The 21,914-nt window shown below is 36.8% G+C and overlaps 1 protein-coding gene across 9 annotated transcripts in view; it reads left to right on the forward strand.

Moving 5' to 3' along the window:
* Positions 1–17,722, forward strand: part of Birc6 (baculoviral IAP repeat containing 6) — a 218,981-nt gene extending 201,259 nt beyond the window's left edge. For all 9 annotated transcript variants that reach the window (XM_020180666.2, XM_074049470.1, XM_020180699.2 and 6 more), the window contains 7 exons: positions 350–460; positions 5,200–5,417; positions 6,852–7,013; positions 8,530–8,607; positions 11,618–11,806; positions 13,816–13,950; positions 16,567–17,722. In XM_020180666.2, coding sequence (XP_020036255.2) covers positions 350–460; positions 5,200–5,417; positions 6,852–7,013; positions 8,530–8,607; positions 11,618–11,806; positions 13,816–13,950; positions 16,567–16,746 — 1,073 coding nt within the window. In that variant the 3' untranslated portion in view covers positions 16,747–17,722. The remainder of the gene's footprint in view (positions 1–349; positions 461–5,199; positions 5,418–6,851; positions 7,014–8,529; positions 8,608–11,617; positions 11,807–13,815; positions 13,951–16,566) is intronic.
* Positions 17,723–21,914: the final 4,192 nt, after the last annotated feature.

Genomic DNA, 21,914 nt, shown 5'->3' on the forward strand with positions numbered 1-21,914 from the left:
GTGAGGCCTTGAGTTCAAACACCAGCACTGCCCAAAAAAAAAAAAAAGAGACTATAAGAATTTAGTTTAAATTGACATTTTATCTGAGAGCTACAGAAGAGAACAATGATTTTCCATCTGTTGATTCACTTCTGTTTTGTAAGTTGGTTAGGTTTTTTGCCATGATATATTTCTGAAAGAAAAATTCTTTGCTCACTAAATGGTGGTCAAAAAAAAAAAAGAATATAATTGTGAAAAGTTTGACACTTTTTTTAGATTTCAGTATTTGAACTCTAGAAGCAAATTGTTTTTCATTTTAATCTTCAAAAATGTATGCTTATGTTATTTATCTTATAACATTAAATAACAGAAAAAAAACTAGGTGAATACTCAAAGAAGGCGACTCTGAAACCCAAACCTTTGTCAGTATTAAAATCACTTGAAGAAAAATATGTGGCTGTTATGAAGAAACTACAGTTTGGTGAGTTAAACTTTTTCATTTGCTATATCTCATTTTCAAATTTTTCATAATATTATTGGAGTGTGCTCTTGTAAATTAAAGGTTTTTAAGACTTGTTTGTAACATGATTTATACTTTATGTATACATATGAAAATTTTTATCACTTACCTATATGCACGCGCATGTGTGTGCCCATGTGTGTGGGGGTTGTGCAGTTATACAGCGTTTGGATATTGTGACTTCAGTAGGATTAGGAACCTGCAAAAATAAAAACACAACTAGTTGTGTGTCAGAAATTATTTTTTGGGGTTTTTTTCTTTCATGCCTTTTCTTTCCCCTCCCTCTTCTCTCCTGAACCCAGCTTGCATGCTTAGCAAGTGCTTTACACCTGCACTACATCCCCAACCCTATTGCTTTCTTTACCTCTCCATTTCTGTACACACTGGCCTACCAGAAGTTAATCACCTGGAACTTTGAATAATTTCTATTACTCTTTCATGAGATTCACTTTTAGAAAATATAGTTAACATAGTCCAGTTCTAGCCTTTCTCATTCCAAAATTCTTGACAGGTAGGGGCTGATGAAAAGATCTTATCAGCACTTGACAAGGTGCTGGTCAACACCCAACTATAAATATTTAGATTCCAGTGTTTAATGACTATCATTATCACTGCCTGTATTGCTTTTCTATCCTTGAGAACTATCTCTAGGACTTGGACTATATCAAAAAGAACACTAAAGTAAGATTCAGAAAACATGGGTTTTTGTTTTACTAGCTTTGAGACCTCGGTAGAAATCATTTAGCATTTGCTGCACTTACCTCTCAGGTTTCCATAGAGATCACATGAGATAATATACAGTTGATTTATATTTTTGTTTGGGGTTTGGTTAGTGTGTAATGATGTTACAGCTTTTTCCGGATTGAGAGTGATCAGCCTGTTCATTTCACACTTTGTATATTAACTTCGGTTTCTTTGCTTTTGTTTATGGTTTTTTTTGGTGGTACTGAGATTTGAAGTCAGGGCCTTAGGCTTTCAAGGCAGGCACTCTACCACTTGAACCAGTCCCCTATCCCTTTTTGCATTGGTTGTTTTTGAGATAGGATCTTGCTTTATGCTCTGGTGACCTGGACCATAATTCTCCTATTTGTGCTTTCCCATTTTACTGGGATGACAGGCATATGCTACCATTCCTTGAAATGGGGGGTGGGGTCTCTCGAACTTTTTGCTTGGGCTGGTCTCGAACTGTGATCCTCCTGATCTCTGCCTCCCCAATAGGGAGGACTACATGTGTGAGTCACCACATCTGGCCAGTTAACTTGTGTTTTAGTCAACACAATGATTTGAAGATGATTTTATTAAAAATTCATTTTTGTAAGTATTAAAGCCAAATACTCTATTTGGTTTTCATATATTTGATTAGGCATCACCAAGGTTGTTGATAGCTTCTTTAGACACTCAGTGCTGACATATGTGTCCTAACAGAGAGAAAATAGGAAAACCAATCTCTTTTATGATATTACGTCTAGTCTATACTCAAGGAGAGGCAAATTCTGCCTTTTTAAGAGTGTTAGAGAAAAGAGTACTAAAAGGAGTTTGTGTACATATGTTTATGTTTGAAATAAATATTGTACCAACCTTAGGTTTTATTCCACTTAACTGACTTTTTAAGAATATGTTACTAGCTTTAAAAAGTACTGCTGCAATGTTTTTACAGCTAGAAGTATTTAGGTATATTCCACCTCTATAAATTCAACCCTTTTTTTCAATCCAGAAATTTTTTATATTAGTAGTGAAAGTGATAGCAAAGTTTACTAAGAAAGGAATACACTTGCAATAGGCTGAAAGCAGATTATCTCTAGAGTGAATGAGAATTACCTTAATCCATAAATTTTTGTTTCACCTGTAGGAATCTATTTATTCATGTATGTGTGTGAGAGATTCTGGTTTAAATTTATTCTCTCTAGGAGCTCAGAATCATATGTGCAGAGCCCTTGATTAATGTTAGTTAGCCAGAAGGGCTCTTCTATACTACACAAATCAAAAGTTCCTTAGTTTGGGTGTGACTTTAAATGTAATCAGGTTTTACTATTCATTAACTTTTAGATTTCAAAAAAATGCAGGTTTTCTATTGACCTTCCTTTTCCCTCTCACCCCCTCCCCCCCTTTTTTTTTCCTGGTGTTACTGTCAGTTGCTAGCACTTGCTAGGCAGGTTCTCTACTACTTGAGCCATAGCCCCTGCTGATTGATTATTTGTTTGTTTGTTTGTTTGTTTATTTATGCGGTACAGGGGCTTGTACCCAGGGCCTATACCTTGAGCCACTCCACCAGCCCTTTTTTTTGTGATGGGCTTTTTTTGAGATAGGGTCATGAGCTGGCTTCGAAACATGATCTCCTGATCTCTGCCTCCTGAGTAGCTACCAGTGCCCAGCTTAGTTTTTCTTTTAAAAACTGCACTTTTTACCCTGTTTTCCATCCTATGACATAATGTCCAAATCTGGACCTTAGCTTATTTCTAGCCCTTCAGTAACGTGCAGTATCTTAGTGGATGTTGCATATAAATATTTGAGCAAATCCACAATTAATTCATTAGGACAGATTAATAGAAGAGAAATTGCTGAGTGAAACAGGATGTACATATTTAGCCACTCGTCATTGTCTTTGAATATTTTAATAAGGTTTATGCTTGGTAGCCTTGTTCTCTATGGACATATGGTATCATGAAATTTTCCTCTGAGCATAGAAGTAGGCCCATTATTATATCTGGTTGATGTCTGTTTAATAAAAAGTCAAAGGAAATTTGTTTTGTAGTAGTGTGCTGAAATTTATTCTGTAGCACTGTTGGGCAAATAAAATAACCTAGTTTACAAATTTGCTGATAGGAACTAGTAGGTAGTCTTGCTGAGACAGTGTGGGCTAAAATAATCTCTCACTTATTGCTTGCTAAATTAGATTCTACTTATATGTAATTGAGGATAATTTCTTCACAAATGTACCAAGGTTTTGTTGGGATCTGGTGGCTCATGTCTATAATCCTAGTTTTAGGAGGCTGAGATTCAGAGATTGCAATTTGAGATTAGGCAAATAGTTTTTAAGACCCTATCACCAAAAAGAGCAGAATGGCCTGGAGGAGTGGTAAAGTGATAGAGCAACTGCTTTGCAAGCATGAAGCCCCGAATTTAGACCCTGGTCCCACCCCAACAACAACAAAACAAAGTGCCAAAGATTTTTTAAATAAAAGATTTATTAAAGATTGTAATACTCCTGTTTAACAACTATAGCACATGTGTCTTTTAACAGTGTTTATAGGTCTTCCTTTTTTTATAGATTATAAATTCCTTGAAGGCAAATACATTTTTTGTTGTTGTTTTTGTCCTTTGCTGTACTGAGGGCCTCATGATAGCTAGGCAAGTGCTCTACCATCCATGCAACAAGTCCTTTGGCCTTTTAAGATTGCTTTTCAGATAGGGTTTATCCCTTCTGCCTAGGGCAGCCTAGGACCTCTTCCTTCTTCTTCTGCCTCCCACGTAGCTGAGATTATAGGCATGCACCACCACTCTTGGCCAGGTATTGTTTCTAGTCTATTACTTAACACAATTGCCTAGCCCTGGACCTTGCCTTCAGTAAACGTTGGTAAAATTCACCGAATCATTACTAGTTATAATACAGATTAATAATTTTCCATTCATTTAGACTTAGATGGCATACAAGATCAATAGTTGCCATTACCTTTAATAACACTATTTACCCTGTTATTTTCAATTTAGTGTTATAATTTATTCGAACAACTTTGTTTTATACATCAGATGAGTGAGGTGAATCTGAATTTGAGTCTGTTTTTTTTGTTTTTGTTTTTTTTCCAGTACTGAGTTTGAACTCAGCTTTGAACTTTCTAGGCGAGTTCCGTACACCTTTAGTCATGTTCCCCCTACCCCTTTTCAGGCTTTAGTTATTTTTCAGGTAGTATTTCAAATTTTTACCTGGGGCTGGCTTGGGACTGTGATCCTCCTACTTCTGCCTCCTATGTAGCTGGAATAACAGGTGTACACCACTGTGCTTGGCTTCTTTATTGAGAAGGAGTCTTGCTAACTTTTTGCCTTGGCTAACCTTGAATCTTGATCCTCTTAATCCCTATCTTCTGAGTAGCTGGGAGTATAGCTGTGAGCCACTGCATCTATCTGAAGTCTATTTTTCTGTTGTATACATAACTTGCAAGTAAAGAATAACTTTTAAGTCCTTTCAAGTCTGTCTAAATAAATGGTTTAAAACTAGCTTACTAATTATATCAGAGTACTTGGAAGATAGGTTTTTTTTACCTTCTGGTAGTCTTTTGTTCTGTTAATGTAAATTGTAGCCTATCATTTCTATTCTCTAATATCAAATCATTAAAGATATATAAAGATATATACTTTTTAAAAATGAAATGTAGTAAAAATGCTTTTCTGCAGTTTCACATTCTGCATTGTTTGATAAAGGGTTAAGTAGTCTTTTGATAACTGATTACTATTTTACCTTGTCAGTCAGCTACTTGACAGAATCCATCAGTGAGTCCATAGCTTGCTTTGCTCCCACTGTACGCGCTATCCATCCAACCACAGTGTTTCCATGCAGGCGTTGTCCACGCATCTCTTATGTTACCCTTCTTATACATTGCAGCCCTCTCTATTTTGGGTGGAAGAAGATACTAGGGATTTCTTTTTGGTCTTTGTCATTACAGTGGTATCTTCCATTCAGGTCCTCTTCTTTCTTATTCTTTTAGATACATTTGAGATGGTTTCTGAAGATGAAGATGGAAAACTGGGTTTTAAAATAAATTACCACTACATGTCTCAGGTGAAAAATGCAAATGATGCAAACAGTGCTGCCAGAGCCCGCCGCCTTGCCCAGGAAGCCGTGACGCTTTCCACTTCATTGCCTCTGTCGTCGTCCTCTAGTGTGTTTGTCCGCTGTGATGAGGAGCGGCTCGACATCATGAAGGTAGAAAAATAACTCTGTCCCCTTTCTCTGGGTGATGTAATTTCCCAGCTCTTCATACAGACCACTGGAAATAGCATCAATTTTTAAATTTTAATGCAACAGTTGGTGCCCACTTTGGACTACAGTGAAAGAAGAGTATTTCAATGCTTAGTTTAGGGTATGTGCATCAGGATTCCCTTTAAAATAAAAGTTCAGAGATAAAAAGAAAGCTACTATCCTTACATTTGACAGTTTGTGAGCATAGCATCGAAGGATTTAATGCTCATCAGTAAATAAGAGTTATAGGATTTCTTGTCATCCATGATGCTCCTCTGATGTTTTATAGTTACTCCTTAAAAATTAGACTTTTTTTCTTTTCTGGAAAATTTATGTATTCACAAATCCATTATGTATGTGAGTAAAGTAATGGTAATATAATAATGTAGTCTGTTACTTGTGCTTTTAAAACACAAACTGCATCAAGAACATCCTGAAAATTTGTCACTTTGAGAAAAATAATATTTATGATGTATTAGGTCTTTCTCTGGAAGTTTTACGTTTGTTTTGCTATTTTTTGGATTTTTTTAAGTAGAAATTTCATAGTCTTTGCCAGTTTGCCATCTTATTTCCTCATATAAACAATAGAAGTCTAGGATTATTCCTAGGAAGCATTTTATCACTGATGGTCCACAAGGAGTTCAGACTGGCATTTTGCTAAGGACTGTGCTGTACCTGAGCGATCGCAGCCAAGAGCCTCATGTTCCCAAGTCAGAGTTGTCACACATGGAGAGAGATTCTCATGCCACTGCCTCCGCCTGCATCTCTCAGTCACCCAAAGACCTTGTTGCTCTTATTTTACGTGAGGATCTGTTGATTGGCTCAAACAGAATTCATGAATAATTGTTGCACTTATTTTTGTAGGTCCTCTGCAGTTTTTTTGGAGTACTAGTAAAACTGTCTGGTGGCAAATACTGGTCTTTTCCAACTTTTTTGTGATAGTGTTGCAGATTTTTTTTTTCTACTGTTAGCTACTTGTCATTATTGAGAAGATTTTTAAAAACTATTTCTTAAAGGAATAACTTACATGAAGAATCAAGCAAGTAAAGAGCTTCAGACCTCAAATTATTGAAAATACTATAGAGAAAACCTTAAAGAGGTGCTCTCAGCAAAAAAGTTCTTTACTATTTTAAAAGTTAATTGATATTTAGATAAATTCACTTGCTGCCAATAAGGCATCTCTGTCTCAATAGTCCATTTTCACCAAAACCAACTCACTTTAATTCTAATGCAGAACTACTCCTTAGGCTTACATGTATTCTTAACTTCTAATTTTTGGTTTTGGCACATTTGGTAGAGGTGTGTACAGGTTGTACAGAGGTGGTTATGACTTCATATTGTAAATATTGGCATCTAGGAAAAGTGACAGAGGCTTCTATGTGTTTGTGTACATACCAGGTTTTGATAACCGGGCCAGCGGACACCCCCTATGCAAATGGCTGCTTTGAATTTGATGTATATTTTCCTCAAGATTATCCCAGTTCACCCCCTCTTGTGAATCTAGAAACAACTGGTGGTCATAGCGTGCGATTCAATCCAAACCTTTACAATGATGGCAAGGTAACCGAATTGTGGTTTTCTGTTTCTAATAGCATACATTTTCAGTTTATTGGATCAAAAGGTTCTTTGTAATTTAAACAAAAATTTTGTTTTAGTTGTCTTTGTTCTAAGAGAACATGATGGATTTCTTCATTCTTGGCTTTCCTTTATGCACAGATTAGCTGGAAATATAAGAGAGAAGGAATTGCAAAGGGCACAACACTACAGTGTTAAAACAAATGTTTGTAAAAAGTTACCTTCTACTGCTTTTTAAACATAGCAAACTCAGCATGGAATTTACCACTATAAGTCCATCAAACTTGTAAAATTATTTTGAAAAGTGATGATTTGTTTTTAAACCTAATTTAAAAAAGTTACCAAAGAATTAATTTATTTAACAGGCTCCATGGCCAACTGATAAGAGAAGTCCCAGCTCATCTGTTCGGCTTTTTATCTTCTTTGCTTTACCTCTCTCCAATGCTTGTAATCTTTTCACGAGCACCTGAAAAGTGGATGAATGGGAAAAGCCATGGTACCATCAACTCTATTCGTTTTTTGCATATCACAAGTTTTCCCCCCTACCATAACTTTATTTGTGTCCTGTGAAAGACTCATTGGCCTTTTTTAAATTTAATTTTATTGATGATACTGAGATTTGAACTCAGGACTCATGCTTGATAGGCCACTTGAATTATGCCCCTGTTCCTTTATGCTTTGGTTTGTTTTTCAGATAAGATTTCTTTGTTTTGCTCCTGCCATGCTCAGACCCTGATTCTCCCATCTCTTTCTCCCTAGGAACTGGGCTTACAGGCATTCCCGCCATGCCTGGCTTGTTTTTGAGTTAAAGTCTCACTAACTTTTTGCTCTACCTGGTCTCATACCTACACATCTTCCCTCCATTTCCTAAGTTGTGAACTTATTTTTAAAGCTTAATTCATATTAAAATGATTTACATTTTTGTATTAAAGTAGGAAGATATATTCCCTTCTGAGACAATGATGACAAAAAGATATAATAACTATTTCATATGACAATAAACCTTTTAAAATTAGGTTTAAAAGAATAATCATCACTTTCTAAAATACAAAATATTTTATAAATAAAATTTTATATTTCAATTTTTATTAATAAAATATAAAATACAAAATATAAAATGAAACTGTATCTATTAAGGCATATACTGTTTTTAAAAATTAGAAAAAGATTTATGAAAGATGTGCACTAGTACCACTTTTCCTAACTAGAATATTGTCTTTCTTAAAAAAGAGTTATTTTTCATTAACTACGTGTTAACTGCTGTGGACATGTAATAGTTGCTTGTTTTCCGTTATGAAGAAACTGTAGTGCCACACGGTTTTGCATCATATCTGAAGATGCCAGTTGTTTTCACAGACCAGCTCTTAGGGGTATGTTTGGGAATATAAAACTGAGATACTTTGACATAAGAGAGTTTTGGTTTTACTTTCAGTTGAGGAAATTTGCTTTTAAACTCTCCTTTCAAATTCTGTTTATGTCTTCCTTTTCCCTTCCTTCTCAGGTTTGTTTAAGCATCTTAAATACCTGGCATGGAAGACCGGAAGAGAAGTGGAATCCTCAGACCTCAAGCTTTTTGCAAGTAAACAAAATTTCTCTGAGTTTAATGACGGAGAGTAGGCTAGAGTTGTGGATCAATTGGAACTGCCTAGCAAGCTCAAGGCCTAGAGTTCTATCCCCAGTACTGCAAAAAGACAAAAAGTAAAAATAGTAACCACCTGAAAAAAGATAGAATATTAGGAAATGCATAGTAAATAGCTTATAGTTGAGCAGTTAATATAGTAGAATCTCTTCTGGCGATTAAAGACTCAAGTGAGGACATAAGACAAAAAATTTAGTTTTGTCAAAACCAAATTGTTCCCTATGTTGTTCTTCAGATGTAGCAAGATTGTACAGATTGATTGCTCCTACCTCCCATCCTATACAGCAAGGCTCAAACCGTGTGAATACAATTTAATATACTACTGGTACTTAGTATTCCTTCACATATGATCTGATTCTTCTGTAATCTAGTTAAAACTTTGACTCATCTCAGACTGTGAAGTGTTGTCCTGGAATTCATAATACTTGGTATTTATACTTCTTATTTTGCAGAGCTTTGACATACAGATTTCATAATCTTTCATTTTTTACTTTCCACAAATCACTTGAGCACTTAAATTATATCCCATTTTTTGCTATCTTTTTTTTGTGGAGAAAGTGGTTAGTACTGGGGTATGAACTCAGGGCATCACACTTGCTAGGCAGGTATTCTACCATTTGAGCCACATCCTTTCTTGCTTTGGTTTCAGGTGGGGGGTCTCATGTTTTTTTCTGGGGCTAGCCTCAAATTATGACCCATCTCACCTGTGTCTTTTGCACAGCTAAGACCACTCCTAGCTTATTGGTTGAGAAGGGGATCTTGCTAACTTTTTGCCTGGATTTGCCTCAAGCCATGTTCCTCCTGATTTCCCGCCTCCCGAGTAGCTGGGATTACAGGTGTGAGTGACCACACTTGGCCACTGATGCTTGTCTTAATACAAAATCCTAGTAAAAAATGAAGAAGTGAGCATAATGATAATATAAGTTAACTTTAATTCACATTCATTTAGGAAGCAGAAACAGTCACTGTTGTTACTTAATATTTTAAACTCCCATTCAACCAGAAATTATGCCCATGTAAGCCAACTAAGGTTGAACTACCCTGAAAGATTCTTTTCCTTTATTGTTATTTCACATTAAGTAAAAAAGATGAAAAAATAGATGTGTTTACATACCTGTGCTTTCTTTCCTGAACTTTGTTGTTTTAAACCAAGTAGGCTATGAATGTGAAGTAATTTTCAACTCACTATTTACATCTACAACTGCTTGAGATGAGGCTAAGATAAATAAGAAGTCTTTTTCATAGATTTCTGAGGTTTTTGTATTTGTTTGTTTGGTTTCAGTTTTTTTGGGTTTTGTTTTGTTTTTGGTTTTGTGAATCAGATTTTCCCTTTGTACCCCACGCAGTTCTAGAACTTGTGATTTTTCTGCCTTATCCTCCTAAGCACTGGGATTATTGGTATGTACCACCATGTCTGGCTCAGAAACATATTTAATTTTAGAAAGCCTCAAAAATGTGAAATCTTTGTCTCAAAATTATATGGATTACATTTTTTGTTTCTATACTTGACTTTGGCCTCAATAACATTTCACATCATATTTACCAACATCTGCTCTTATGTCAGATATTTATGGTTCAAGTGTCCATTTTAAAAATTTTTTAAGAAAGATGGGCAGTATGGCTAAAGTGGTAGAGCACCTACTTAGCAAGCACATGGCCCCGAGTTCAAATCCCAGTACTACTTAAAAATTTATTTTTTTCTTAAGAAAATTTATCCCTTGATTTCTAAGATTTTATCCATGGCATTGTTTTATCATTATGGTCTAATAAAAGTGCAATTGCTATTAATCCTGTTTCATTTATGAAGTGGGAAGATGCTGTTGAAGATATTCTGTTAGCTAGTCTTTTATTTTTTCTTTCTTTCTTTTTTTTTTTTTTTTTTTGGTGGGACTGGGGTTTGAATTCAGGGCTTCACACTTGCAAAACAGATGCTCTACCACTCGAGCCACACCTTCAGCCCCTATTAGCTAATCTTACAGGTGTGTTAGCTAAGAATATTCTGTTAATTAGAAATGAGCCCTCTCAATGTGTGTTACACCGGAAGAAACAAGCCTTATGTAGAATATGTGGGCTGGGAGGTGAGTTTAGAGCCACGAGCCCATCTAACCCGTAAGGACTTCTAGGAAGGGTTTCATGATACTATGTGGGGGAGGTCTTTTTTTTTTTTTTTTTTTGTCTTTTCTTTCTTGGTGCTGGGATCGAACCCAGGGCCTCATGCATGCTAGGCAAGCGCTGTCCCACTGCGCTACATCCCAGTCCTCACGATACTATGGTAATCAATTTTCCATGGAATATAAATTAAAAACTGCCTCATGCAGTTTTTCTTGTGAGTATCATCATCATTATTTTGGTGGTACTTGGGTTTGAACTCAGAGCCTCATGCTTGGTAGTCAGGTGCTCTACCACCTGACTACCATTCTTCTGCCCCTCCTCATGATTATTTTCAAAAGTGCTTGACTAGTTTTATTTTCTTCATGAGTAAGGATGGTTTGAACATATTTAAATTGATAAGGGAGTGGACATGGTAGCATGTCTTTATAGTCCCAGCTACTCTGGAGACAAGGCAAGAGGGTATTGCTTGAACCTAGGAGTTTGAGATCAGCCTGAGCATCATAACCGTGCCCCGTTTCAATAAAAAAGCAAGCAAACAAATAAGATGTAGGATGTTTATAAACAGTTTCTTTAGGAAATAGGAGTCACATATCTATTTTTATTATTTATGGATTAAGAACATACAACAGATGTACAAATATTATATACAAGGCTCTATTTCTAACTTTCTTTTGCTTTAATAATAGAACCTTCTAATGCATGGGCAGCACTTTTATAGTAATAAAAATATGTGGTGGAAACACATACTAAAAGACTCCTTGTGTATCAACTAAGATGCCAGTTTACTGATAGCAAGAATGTCCCATTGTAACTATTCTTCATTACCTTTATTCCTCAGGTGCTGGTGTCTGTCCAGTCCCTTATATTAGTAGCTGAGCCTTATTTTAATGAACCCGGATATGAACGGTCTAGAGGCACTCCCAGTGGCACACAGAGTTCTCGAGAATATGATGGAAACATTCGACAAGCAACAGTTAAATGGGCAATGCTAGAACAAATTAGAAACCCTTCACCATGCTTTAAGGAGGTAAGTTCAATAAAATTAATTAAATAATTCATTAAAGATGCACAGTCACAATCCCCACTTCTATTAAAAGAAGAAGACAACATTTCAGTTTACTAGGATGTATTATATTTTTCTTTAGAGTATCTGGTTTCTAATTCTAAAATATCAGTAATATTATAGTACAGATGAAGTTTTAACACCACATATATCTTAAAAGGCTTGAGAATTTATTTTGAGACATTTATTCTTTAATTTTAATAGCTACCATTCTACTAACAAACTAAACATGTTACTAAAATATTCCTCTCAAAATTCTATTTTTTAAGTTCAAGTTAATGTTCTGAAATTGTCTCAAAAATATGTTTTGTTTTTACACTTATGTATATGTATGAATGTTAGGAAATGTTATTTCCTTTTCTTTAGGAAAAAGTTACACAGTAGTGAGTTTCTAAACTTGTCTCATTTCTTTTGAGGGCTTTTATTTCACTATGCCCTTAAAGTGAGGCTTTTTCTTATGACTGAATGTTTCCATATTCTGCCTGCATAAGGCTCTGCTTTTTACCTATCATGTCAAATGAATTTAGCATGTCATCATGCTTTAACTGCATCCTAAACAGTTTCCTGTTTCTTTGATCATCAGTTTCTTAGCTTGTACTAGCAATTCAACATTTTAGAGGAAAAGTTGCTGTATCTACCTGAGAGCAAACTGATGTTTAATAGATGAAGCAGTTCTGCATGAATACTATGTAACATATAATTGAAGTGCTTTTCTTCCTCAGGTAGCACTGATGAGTATGGTCTGAAGGAAATAAAAAGAACATTTCTTCTTCTTTTGTTTATCATTAATAAATAAATTTACAAGTCAGTGTCTCTTAATTGACCAAATTGGGTATTTTATTTTTGCAAAGGCTTGCCTTTTATCTTGAAAGACTGTGGAAATTAGCTTTTCTAATAGTACAGGAGATTCAAATATGCATTTCTTTGCCCATTTTGGTATGATATTCTGTCCCTTTTTAAGCTTGGGTTATTCACATTAAGTAATTCTGTTTACAACTCTATCAAATATCAGTTGTTGTTAGGCACTATGCTAATGTGTGGAAAACCTCAAGGATAAATGAAACTCAGTTCCTCACTTGAAAAAGCTATATTCCTTCTGTTTGCATCATAAGCTAATTCTTCAGGGCCCTTAGGACAAAGATTGAAGCTACTTGATAGTTCCACGTATGTGTGTAACAATAGTACATCAGTAGCAAACTTACGTGCACAAAACTGGATCGTGAGTCTTTCTTCTTTCTCTCTCTGTGAATGATTCCACTTAGTTAAAAATTGAGCAGAACTAACTTAAAGCTTGAAGAGGTCAGTTTTATTTTTTAACTCATCGTAAACTTTCTTTTAACTCAGGTTAACTTCTTGAGTTTAGTTTTTGAAACTCAAAAGTGATCTTGGATAAAAATTGTCTTTAACAATTGAGAAAAAAGTATTAGGCTAGGATGTAGCTCAGTGGTACAGCACTGCCTAGCATGAGTGAGGCCCTGGGTTTGATCCCAGCACCAAACAAAAAACAAAGTATTATGTCATGGTTAGGGCACCATTTTGATTTCTGCATAGATGTCTTTGACATTTAGAATATCTTTACTTAGCTAGGTGTTCTTTGGGTTCTCATTTAAAAAACAGAGACTTTTCTGTTGCCAATACTTTGCAAATTCTTTTCTGCTAGTTTTTAATTTACCTTTTGGGCATATTACATATGTATGTCTTATGCTCTTTGGATAGGATTGGTTGAATGAGCAGGATTAGACATTCTTTTCTGCTGGAGACCTGGGTATTTCAGCATATGTCATCTGATTTCATGAGCCTGATTCTTTCCTGCTTATCATAGAAAGTCCACACAGATAAATTTTATGGGCAGAAAAAAAAATGCAGTCTCTATAATTTTTTTTTTGTTTTGTTCTTGTATTTTTGTAATGCCACATACCCTGTCTTTTAAATTCTGACTGTAAATGCATTTTGTTCATTTGGGTTTTTTTAAGGTTATACACAAGCATTTTTACTTGAAAAGAATTGAGATTATGGCGCAGTGTGAGGAGTGGATTGCAGACATCCAGCAGTATAGCAGTGATAAGCGAGTAGGCAGGACCATGTCTCACCATGCAGCAGCTCTCAAGGTGAGTAAATCTGCCTAACATGAGCCCTGGTGGTGGCTTTGAAAGAAGAATTGTGTCTTCAGTGACTGAACCATGCCCATTAGAAAGGAAAAGGAGAGAGGAAATCAAAGAAACAAAAGTTTATTCAAATTGAATACACTAAATTGCTGCCCAGAAGTTTATAGAAGAGGTCCATTCCTTTTGACAATGGATTGACAGTTCCTAAAATTAAAAATAATTCTGTAGAGTTTTTCAAAGATGATAACAACAAAGTGGGCCCCATTAATGATTTCTTTTAATACTTTAGCCTTTCCCTAGGCCTCTTACCTTCTAGAATTTTATGCAGTTCCTCTTTTCTTTTTAATGCCTATAATCTTTTTGCAGTTCTTCTCTTTTTTTTATTATTATTCATTTATTCACATGTGTGTACATTGTTTGGGTCATTTCTCCTCCCTTGCAGTTCTTCTTAACAACTGATTGGAGGCACTAGCTGTGATACAAACCCATTTGGAGTAGGCAAGCAATTGTTTTTAACTTGAGCATGCACAGAATGATAATGTAGAATGTGCCAATTTTTCTTTTTTCCATACCTGGGAACCATTCTTTGTAATACTCAACCTTTTTTTCTGCCTCCAAATACACCTTTTTCACTTGCCTCTGTGTCTTCCATCCTCTACCAATTACCTTCCCTTTCCGTACTTTCAGTTTTTTTCCATGTCCACTGGCTCCTTTCCTTTTATTTTTTTTTCCTCCCCCAGGCAGTGTCTTGATATATACATATAAAACCCTGGCTGGCCTCAAAACTCATAGTGCTTCTCCCTTAGCCTTCCAAGTGCTGGGATTACAGGCATGTACCCCACACCTGGCTTCAGGTGTGGTTTTTTTTTTTTTAATCCCTATCTTTTTGGGTTATGTATAGACAATCATATGGTGTCTGGGATTTGCTGCAAAATAAATCGAGAAGTGGTGGGAGTATAGCCAAAAGGGGATTGGCCACATGTTGATAATTGTCAAAACCAGCTCATGTGATTTTCTTTTACCATTTGCCTACTTTTGTATATGTTTGATGTTTTCCATTATAAAGACTTGTAGAAAGAAAGAACATTTGCATCACATTGAGTTAGCTCTACTTTGCCCCTGTTATAAAACAGCTTCTCCTTTTTACTGTCACACAGGAACAATTAATACTTTTTGTCTTTTTCATCTCTGACTAATAAAGTTTACCCCTCCTCAATAACCTTTTGCAGTTTAACTTTCATTCCACCAGTGTTTCCCTCTCTCCAGGTCTGTAAGCCAGTGACCCTGGCTCACACTTGATTGACTCATCCATTCTCTCTTCCCCAGGCCTTTAGCCTGGTGTCCTTTTTCCCCTACATTTCACCTGCACTACTAGCTCACCTCCATTCACTTTTCAGCTTAAGTTGTACTTGCTCGAAGTTTACCTTGATGATTAGACTATAAGATCAGTTTAATATAAACATGCCATGCCTACTTATTAATTCACTCTAACTCTGTTCTAATATTTGTCATTTCTACTCCTTGCCTCTCTCTCTGTCCCTGTTCCTCCTCTCCTTTCTCTCTCTCACTCTCATTTTTTCTGGGGATTGAACCCAGGGCCCACACTCCATAGGCAAGCACTCTACCACTTGAGCTAAGCCCCTAATCATTTTGTTTGTATTTTGCTTTTGAGATAGGGTCTTGTTAATTTTGTACATACAGGCCTCAAACTCCTGGTCTTTCTACTTCTGCCTCTGGAGTAGTTGGAATTACATGTATGCATCACAACTCCTAGCTGCCATTTACTTTGTTTTTGGTGCTAAGGATTGAACCCTGGGCCTTGTGCATACTAGGCAAGTAAATTGGGCTACATCCCCACCTCCCTCCCGTTCACCCTTTCAAAGCGACTTTCAAACTTGTCTGCTCTTAGCTTCTCCTGAATGTATTACTGACTGTTTTTAATTAGATGCCCTGTCATTACCTTCTTAAAGATCCAAAAGTCAAGCTTAGTCTCTCTTCAAATCAGGTTTCCTAGCTTTCCACATTTTTTGGAACCCTATTCTTGGTCTTAAATCTTCAAATGTTATTTCACTCCTCCTCCATCAGTTCACCATGTCCTCTTAGTAGTTTTGCCCTCCTAAAGGGACCCTCAGCTTAGTCTGTTTTACCAGCTTTCTTGTAGCATGCTTTTCACCCCAGTTCTTTCTGTGGAATATAACCAGATTGATCTACCCCAAATAAGTGTTTAGATACGTTTTCCCTTACATAAATTTGTAGTGACTAAAGTCCAGCTTCTTTCACTCTATATATTGCTTTTATCCCAAATTCTTCTACTGTAAGTTTTTCTGTCACCTGACCTGAAAATCTCCATCCGTGAATTAATCCAAATTTTTAAAATTTCAATTATACCTTTGTGGTATTCATGGAAAATGGATAGCAACATCAGTGAATTTTGAGCTTAAGGATCCTTGTCAGTTTTGTTCACTGCCTGTAATAATGGCTAGCAAATGTACATGTGTCGTCAATATTTGTGTACTTACTTACTGCTTTCGATTTAGTTGAAACCAAGTTCTATTCTCTGGGTGTAGTGCTAGAATCCTGGAGTTTACTGTTCTAACAGTAGTAATTTTCTCTGTGTAGCGTCACACTGCTCAGCTGAGAGAAGAGTTGCTAAAACTTCCCTGCCCTGAAGGCTTGGATCCCGATGCTGACGATGCCTCAGAGGTGTGCAGAGTCACTCCAGGTGCCGAGGAGACTCCAACACATGATCAGGTCAAACCCGGCAGCAGCAAAGACCTCCCTAGTGACTTCCAATTATGAGCTGCATTGATGTGGATTTCATAGACACAAAGGCTTCGAAGCACAAGCCAAATATGTCAATATTTGTATGTAAGAAACTAATTATGTAATAGTTAATGAAACTGAAACTATACTATGCCCTTAAGGAGATCCAGTTTAATTCAAGGTGATCTTTTATTTACCTGTACAAGAGTGTAAACTTTTTTGTGCTTTTATTTTTCAATTGTGAGAACCACTGATTGGTATGTTCAACAAATTTGTGTATACAAAGAAATGGATAAATCACTGATATATAAGGGAAACTACCTTAGGAAAGACTGTTTACTGAATGTTTATCTTTTTTTTTTATTTTTTTTTTTACTGTAGAGTGAGGGGTTGTTAACAAAGAATATATATTGGTCATTCTTACAACTACTATTTAAAGTCAGCAACTTTTCACTGAATTTGATAGATTTTTCTGTTTGGCCACATCTTCATGCTCATAATTGATTTCTGAAGACCTCCTACATACACTTCAATAAAAGTTAAATGGACATATCCCCTCTTTTTTGATTTACTGGTACATTTTTAATAATAAATCTGACATAAAATGCATTATAGCTGGAGACTTGCTCTTGTATGGATGAATTTATTACATTCAACATATTTAATTTTATGCCTTCTAATTCTAAGATGCAGAAAAAAAAATAAATGAACATGATTTTATTCTATGGCAACATTTGGGCCTCTGAATGTATCCATTATTTGAATTTAAGTATATGAAAAGGAATGGTCAATTTCAAGTCACTAAACTGATTTTTTTTTTCCTAAAGGGCTCCTTTTTTCCTGGACTCTCGGGTTTTATTGCTAAAGTCACATGTATGTATGAACATTGAGGCTCTGTAGAGGAGAGAGGCTGTACCTCTCTGGTGCTGTTACAGTACATTCTGTACCTGCCATACAGGTTCATTTTCATGCAATTTTTTCCTAGAGCCAAATAAATAAAGACTTAGGTAAATTAGTATGTCTTGTTTCTAAAACAGTCTGCCATGGTGTGAAATGCTGTTTCTACAAAAATTACACACTTAAGACTTGAGCATGGGGGAACAAAGAATGTTTTTCTAAGACCAGTTACCATAAAGGAAAAGTTGAGGTAATTTCTTGATAATGTTTATATAAAATAAAATAGTGTGTGGAAATCAGGAGCTGACCAAGGGGTGTATGCTGAACAGTCGCTCCCTGAAGAGAAAGAGAAGTGAGGAGTCATGGTATTGTCTCATGTGCAAGGTAAAGAGCTCTTTAAACATGGATAAATGGAGGAGCACACAGGGTGTGACCAGGAAATTGAGATTCTAAAACATAATAGTTTCAGGTCTGGTGGATAGTGAGCTACACCAAGAATGGCAGAATAGTGGTAAAGTCAATTTATGATAAGTAAGAAAAACTCAATTATATTTCATGCACAGACATGCCTGCTAGAATTTATAAAATTGTCAGCAATAGGAAATAAAAGGACAGTCATTAATTTTCCATGCCCTCCTTTATGTTTGATTGGTTTGGTCTGTTAAGTTCCCATCAGGACTGATTGATGAAAGCTGCTGTGAGGTATATCATTTGTTCCCAGTTTTGGACTTAAAACTCATTAGAGTTTGGTCAGGTTATTTTCCACTCCTTATCTATATCTCAGCAAGTTTTATAACATGAAAGTTGCAACACCAGCACTATCAAATACAATTTATGTTTTTTTAAAAACCAAGTCTGAAATATCTAAACGTGAAATAGATTGTGTTAGTAAAACTTTTTTTTTTTTTTTGTGATACTGGAGCTTGAAGTTAGAGCCTTTACCTTGAACCACTCCACCAGCCCTTTTTCCTGATGCATATTTTCAAGATAGGGTCTCCCAGATCATTTACCCAGGCTGGCTTCAAACTGCGATCCTCATCTCTGCCTCCTGAGTTGCTAGGATTACAGGCATGAGCCACAGGCACCCAGCGTTAGTGAACCTTTGAAGGCTTTATACTCGTTAACAGGTTCCCGCACTTGAGTGAATAATAGGTAAGAAAATAGAGTGTCAGTGCAGCATGGTAAGTTCTCTGGCAGACTTTATTACAGGGTAGCAGTGGGGCCACAAAGGTGCAGTTACCTCAGGAAAAACGTTGATGGACCCTAGGAAGTGATAGTTAGGAAAGGCTTCCTAAAGGAATATACCAGGAATCATGAAGGGTAAGAAAGAGTAGAGAAGGTAGCAGGGCAGAAAATTACCACAGACCCAGGAGAGCAAAAGGAGTGTTCCAGTTCCTGGTGCCATGTTAGATACTCCTAGAGTTTAGGAGGCCAACTGTGGTGTTGGGAAGATGGGTGATGTGTCATCAAAGGCTGGGTTTGCCCAGTTGTAGAGTTTTGCCATCCTGAAGGAGACAGCGCCTGTGTTGCTTTAATCAGGGATGCAGCCTGGTTAGACTGTTTCAGGAAGATCTGCTGCTGCTGTTGGAAGGCGAAGAATCAGTTAAGAACCCACTCTAAAGTACAGGTGGGAGATCATTAACGAGGGTAAGCAATGGGCAGAGAGGAAGAGACATTTGACCGAGCATGGGGGAATGTATTTTGGTATAGAAAACTTGAGCGGCATGTTTGCAAGCTGAGAAGCTAGTGAAAAAAGGTGAGTGTGGAGGCCTTGGAGAAGGATGGAGCAAAGCCCAACAGACAAAGTGATGGCCTAGGTCCAAAAGCATGTCAGAGAACTTGAAGAAATGCGGAAACCAATAAAGCAAATCTATCTGCTCATAAAACTGTTAAGTATAAAATCTTTCTCAAAGAGAAGCTGTATCCCCTCCATACTCCCCATCATGCCAGGGATTAAACCCAGGGTGTTAGGGAAGCTATAACTCAAAAGAGTAGTTTGTTTTGCTTTAATATCTTAAATATCTTTCTAGCATTAAGACCAAAATCTCCAAAGTCAGACAAATGTAAAAACTACTGTAAACACTTTTTTGTCTTGGCTGTCTTCTGAGGTGGTTTATGGGGATAAGATGGTCTGAGGTGTGATACTCTAATTAGTGCACCTCACACTATTTGTGGTGAGGGACAAAAGGTTTTGATTACCCCCCATTTCTGATAGAGACTGATACTTTGTAAAATGCAGTAAAAATTTAACTGCTGGCTGGAATGTAGCTCAGTGATGGAGCACTTGTCTAGCATTTTCAAGACCCTGAGTCCCATCCCCAACACCAAAATATAGCTGCAATGTTTGTTATCTTACTCACTGTCTGTACTTGGCTTATGCAGACTGGTGGTAGTCTGTGGACCATCATTTGAGCAGTGTAGTCTAACAACATTTTAAATCAAAGCTAGTTATTTAGTAGGTAAATTTCTACAGTTGCATTGTTTTGCATACTATGTACTTTCCTCAAATTAAAATGTAATACTTTGGTATGTATAGATGGTACTAAAGTAGTATCAATTTGCAGAAACACAAACTTCAAATCTTGGGAGGTAATGAGATTGGTTACTCCAAGACTGAAACAGAATAGGGACATGCCCACTGCATCAACCTAGTCATGGGAACAGGCCCAATTGTAGACTTTGGGGAGCTGGATAGAGTTGACCTGGGAGTGGGCAGGCTGGGTAAGAGGACTGGAATGAGGAGCCCAACCCAAACTACTCTTTGGTGTTTCAGTCTTGGGGAAGCTGTTCAGAACATGGCAGGACCTTAGTTTCAATACTGAATTTTTTTTATTGTGATAAAAGCTACTGGGTAACTCATGGGAAATTGGGAAAATGGTGAAAAACAAGAAATCATTTTTAGTGTCTTAATATTTTTATAATTTTCTATATATTAGTATATGTAAATTTGCTGACTTTTCAAGCACATTTTTCTCTCCTAAGAATGAGTGCATAATATGAATGTAATCCTCACTGCTGGACAGTGAGGTTGTTTCTGTTTTTCTAATTATAAATAATGCTATGATGAACACGGTCTATGTTATTTCCTTATGATAAATCCTAGCAGTAGAGCTGCTAGGACAAAAGTTTTGATACATAATAACTGTTGCTTCCAAGGAAGTTTAGTGACTCACTTTTTTGGGGGGGGTTTTACAGGATTTGAACTCAGGGCCTCACACTTGCTAGGCAGGTGATCTACCACTTGAGCCATTCACCAGCCGTTTTTTGTGTGGAGTATTTTCAAATAGGGTCTCAAGAACTACTTGCTCAGGGCCAGCTTTGAACCCTGATCCTCCTAATCTCTGCCTCCTTAATAGCTAGGATTATAGGCCTGAGCCACCAGCACCTAACTGTAGTGACTAACATTTCTAATTACAGTATTACACTGTGAGTAGCATTGGATATTAAAATTTTTAATCTGACATTTCTTATTGTCAAATGTGGTCTTTGTTTCAACATTGTTAGCCATTTTAATTTCTACTGTCAGTTACAAGCTTATACCTTTTCCCTATTTCTTGTATGTTGTGTGTGTAATATGTATGAGCTAGTTGTATAGTAGAACATTTGTAACAAATTAACAAAATTTTGCTCAGATGGCATTAATTTTTGCTTAGATTTTCTCATGGAAATTTTAATTTGTTGCTTTTTTTTCCTATCGTGTGTTTTCTAACTGGGATTGATTTTGGTATTGGTGTTGACCTGTCTGGAGCTGAACTGGAACAAATTTGAACCACTTCCTTCCTCCCATTCCCCCAGCTCCCACCCCTCAGAGCCCAGTGTGGATGGAAGTTGAAGCCATGCTGAAACTCTACCTGCCTTCTCTTCCTCAAAATCTGCCATTTTTAGCAGCTGCATACTCCTTTTGCTCATCTAGTCTCCCTATGCTTTCAGCTAAAGAGGCTGACTCCAGCCTCTCTCCTCTTCAGTTCCTGGGTGAGATCATGCAGTGTTCCCACGGGCCTCCCCCAAAGCAGGCTTTCCTGCCTTCACTTCTTCCTCTGTGTGTTCCCGGAAGAAATACCAGCAAAGCCTCTACAGCTGCAGGTTGTTCTGAGCTGCTGGTGAAGTACTTCTGCGCCCAGGGCTCCCCAGGATGCTGATCCCCCCCTCTGCTGCCTCTCTTGCAGTGTCCCAAAGGTAGCTATGAATCTGCTTCATCCTCACCTCTGCCACTCTGTTCCTTCTGTTGCTTCCCTCTAGGCTTTCTTGTTCTCTGGCTTATCCCTTCTTCTTTTTACCTGGCTATTGACAAAGGCAGCAGAGCTTCA

The sequence above is a fragment of the Castor canadensis genome, chromosome 12 (assembly GCF_047511655.1).
Source record: "Castor canadensis chromosome 12, mCasCan1.hap1v2, whole genome shotgun sequence".
Classification (NCBI taxonomy): domain Eukaryota; kingdom Metazoa; phylum Chordata; class Mammalia; order Rodentia; family Castoridae; genus Castor; species Castor canadensis.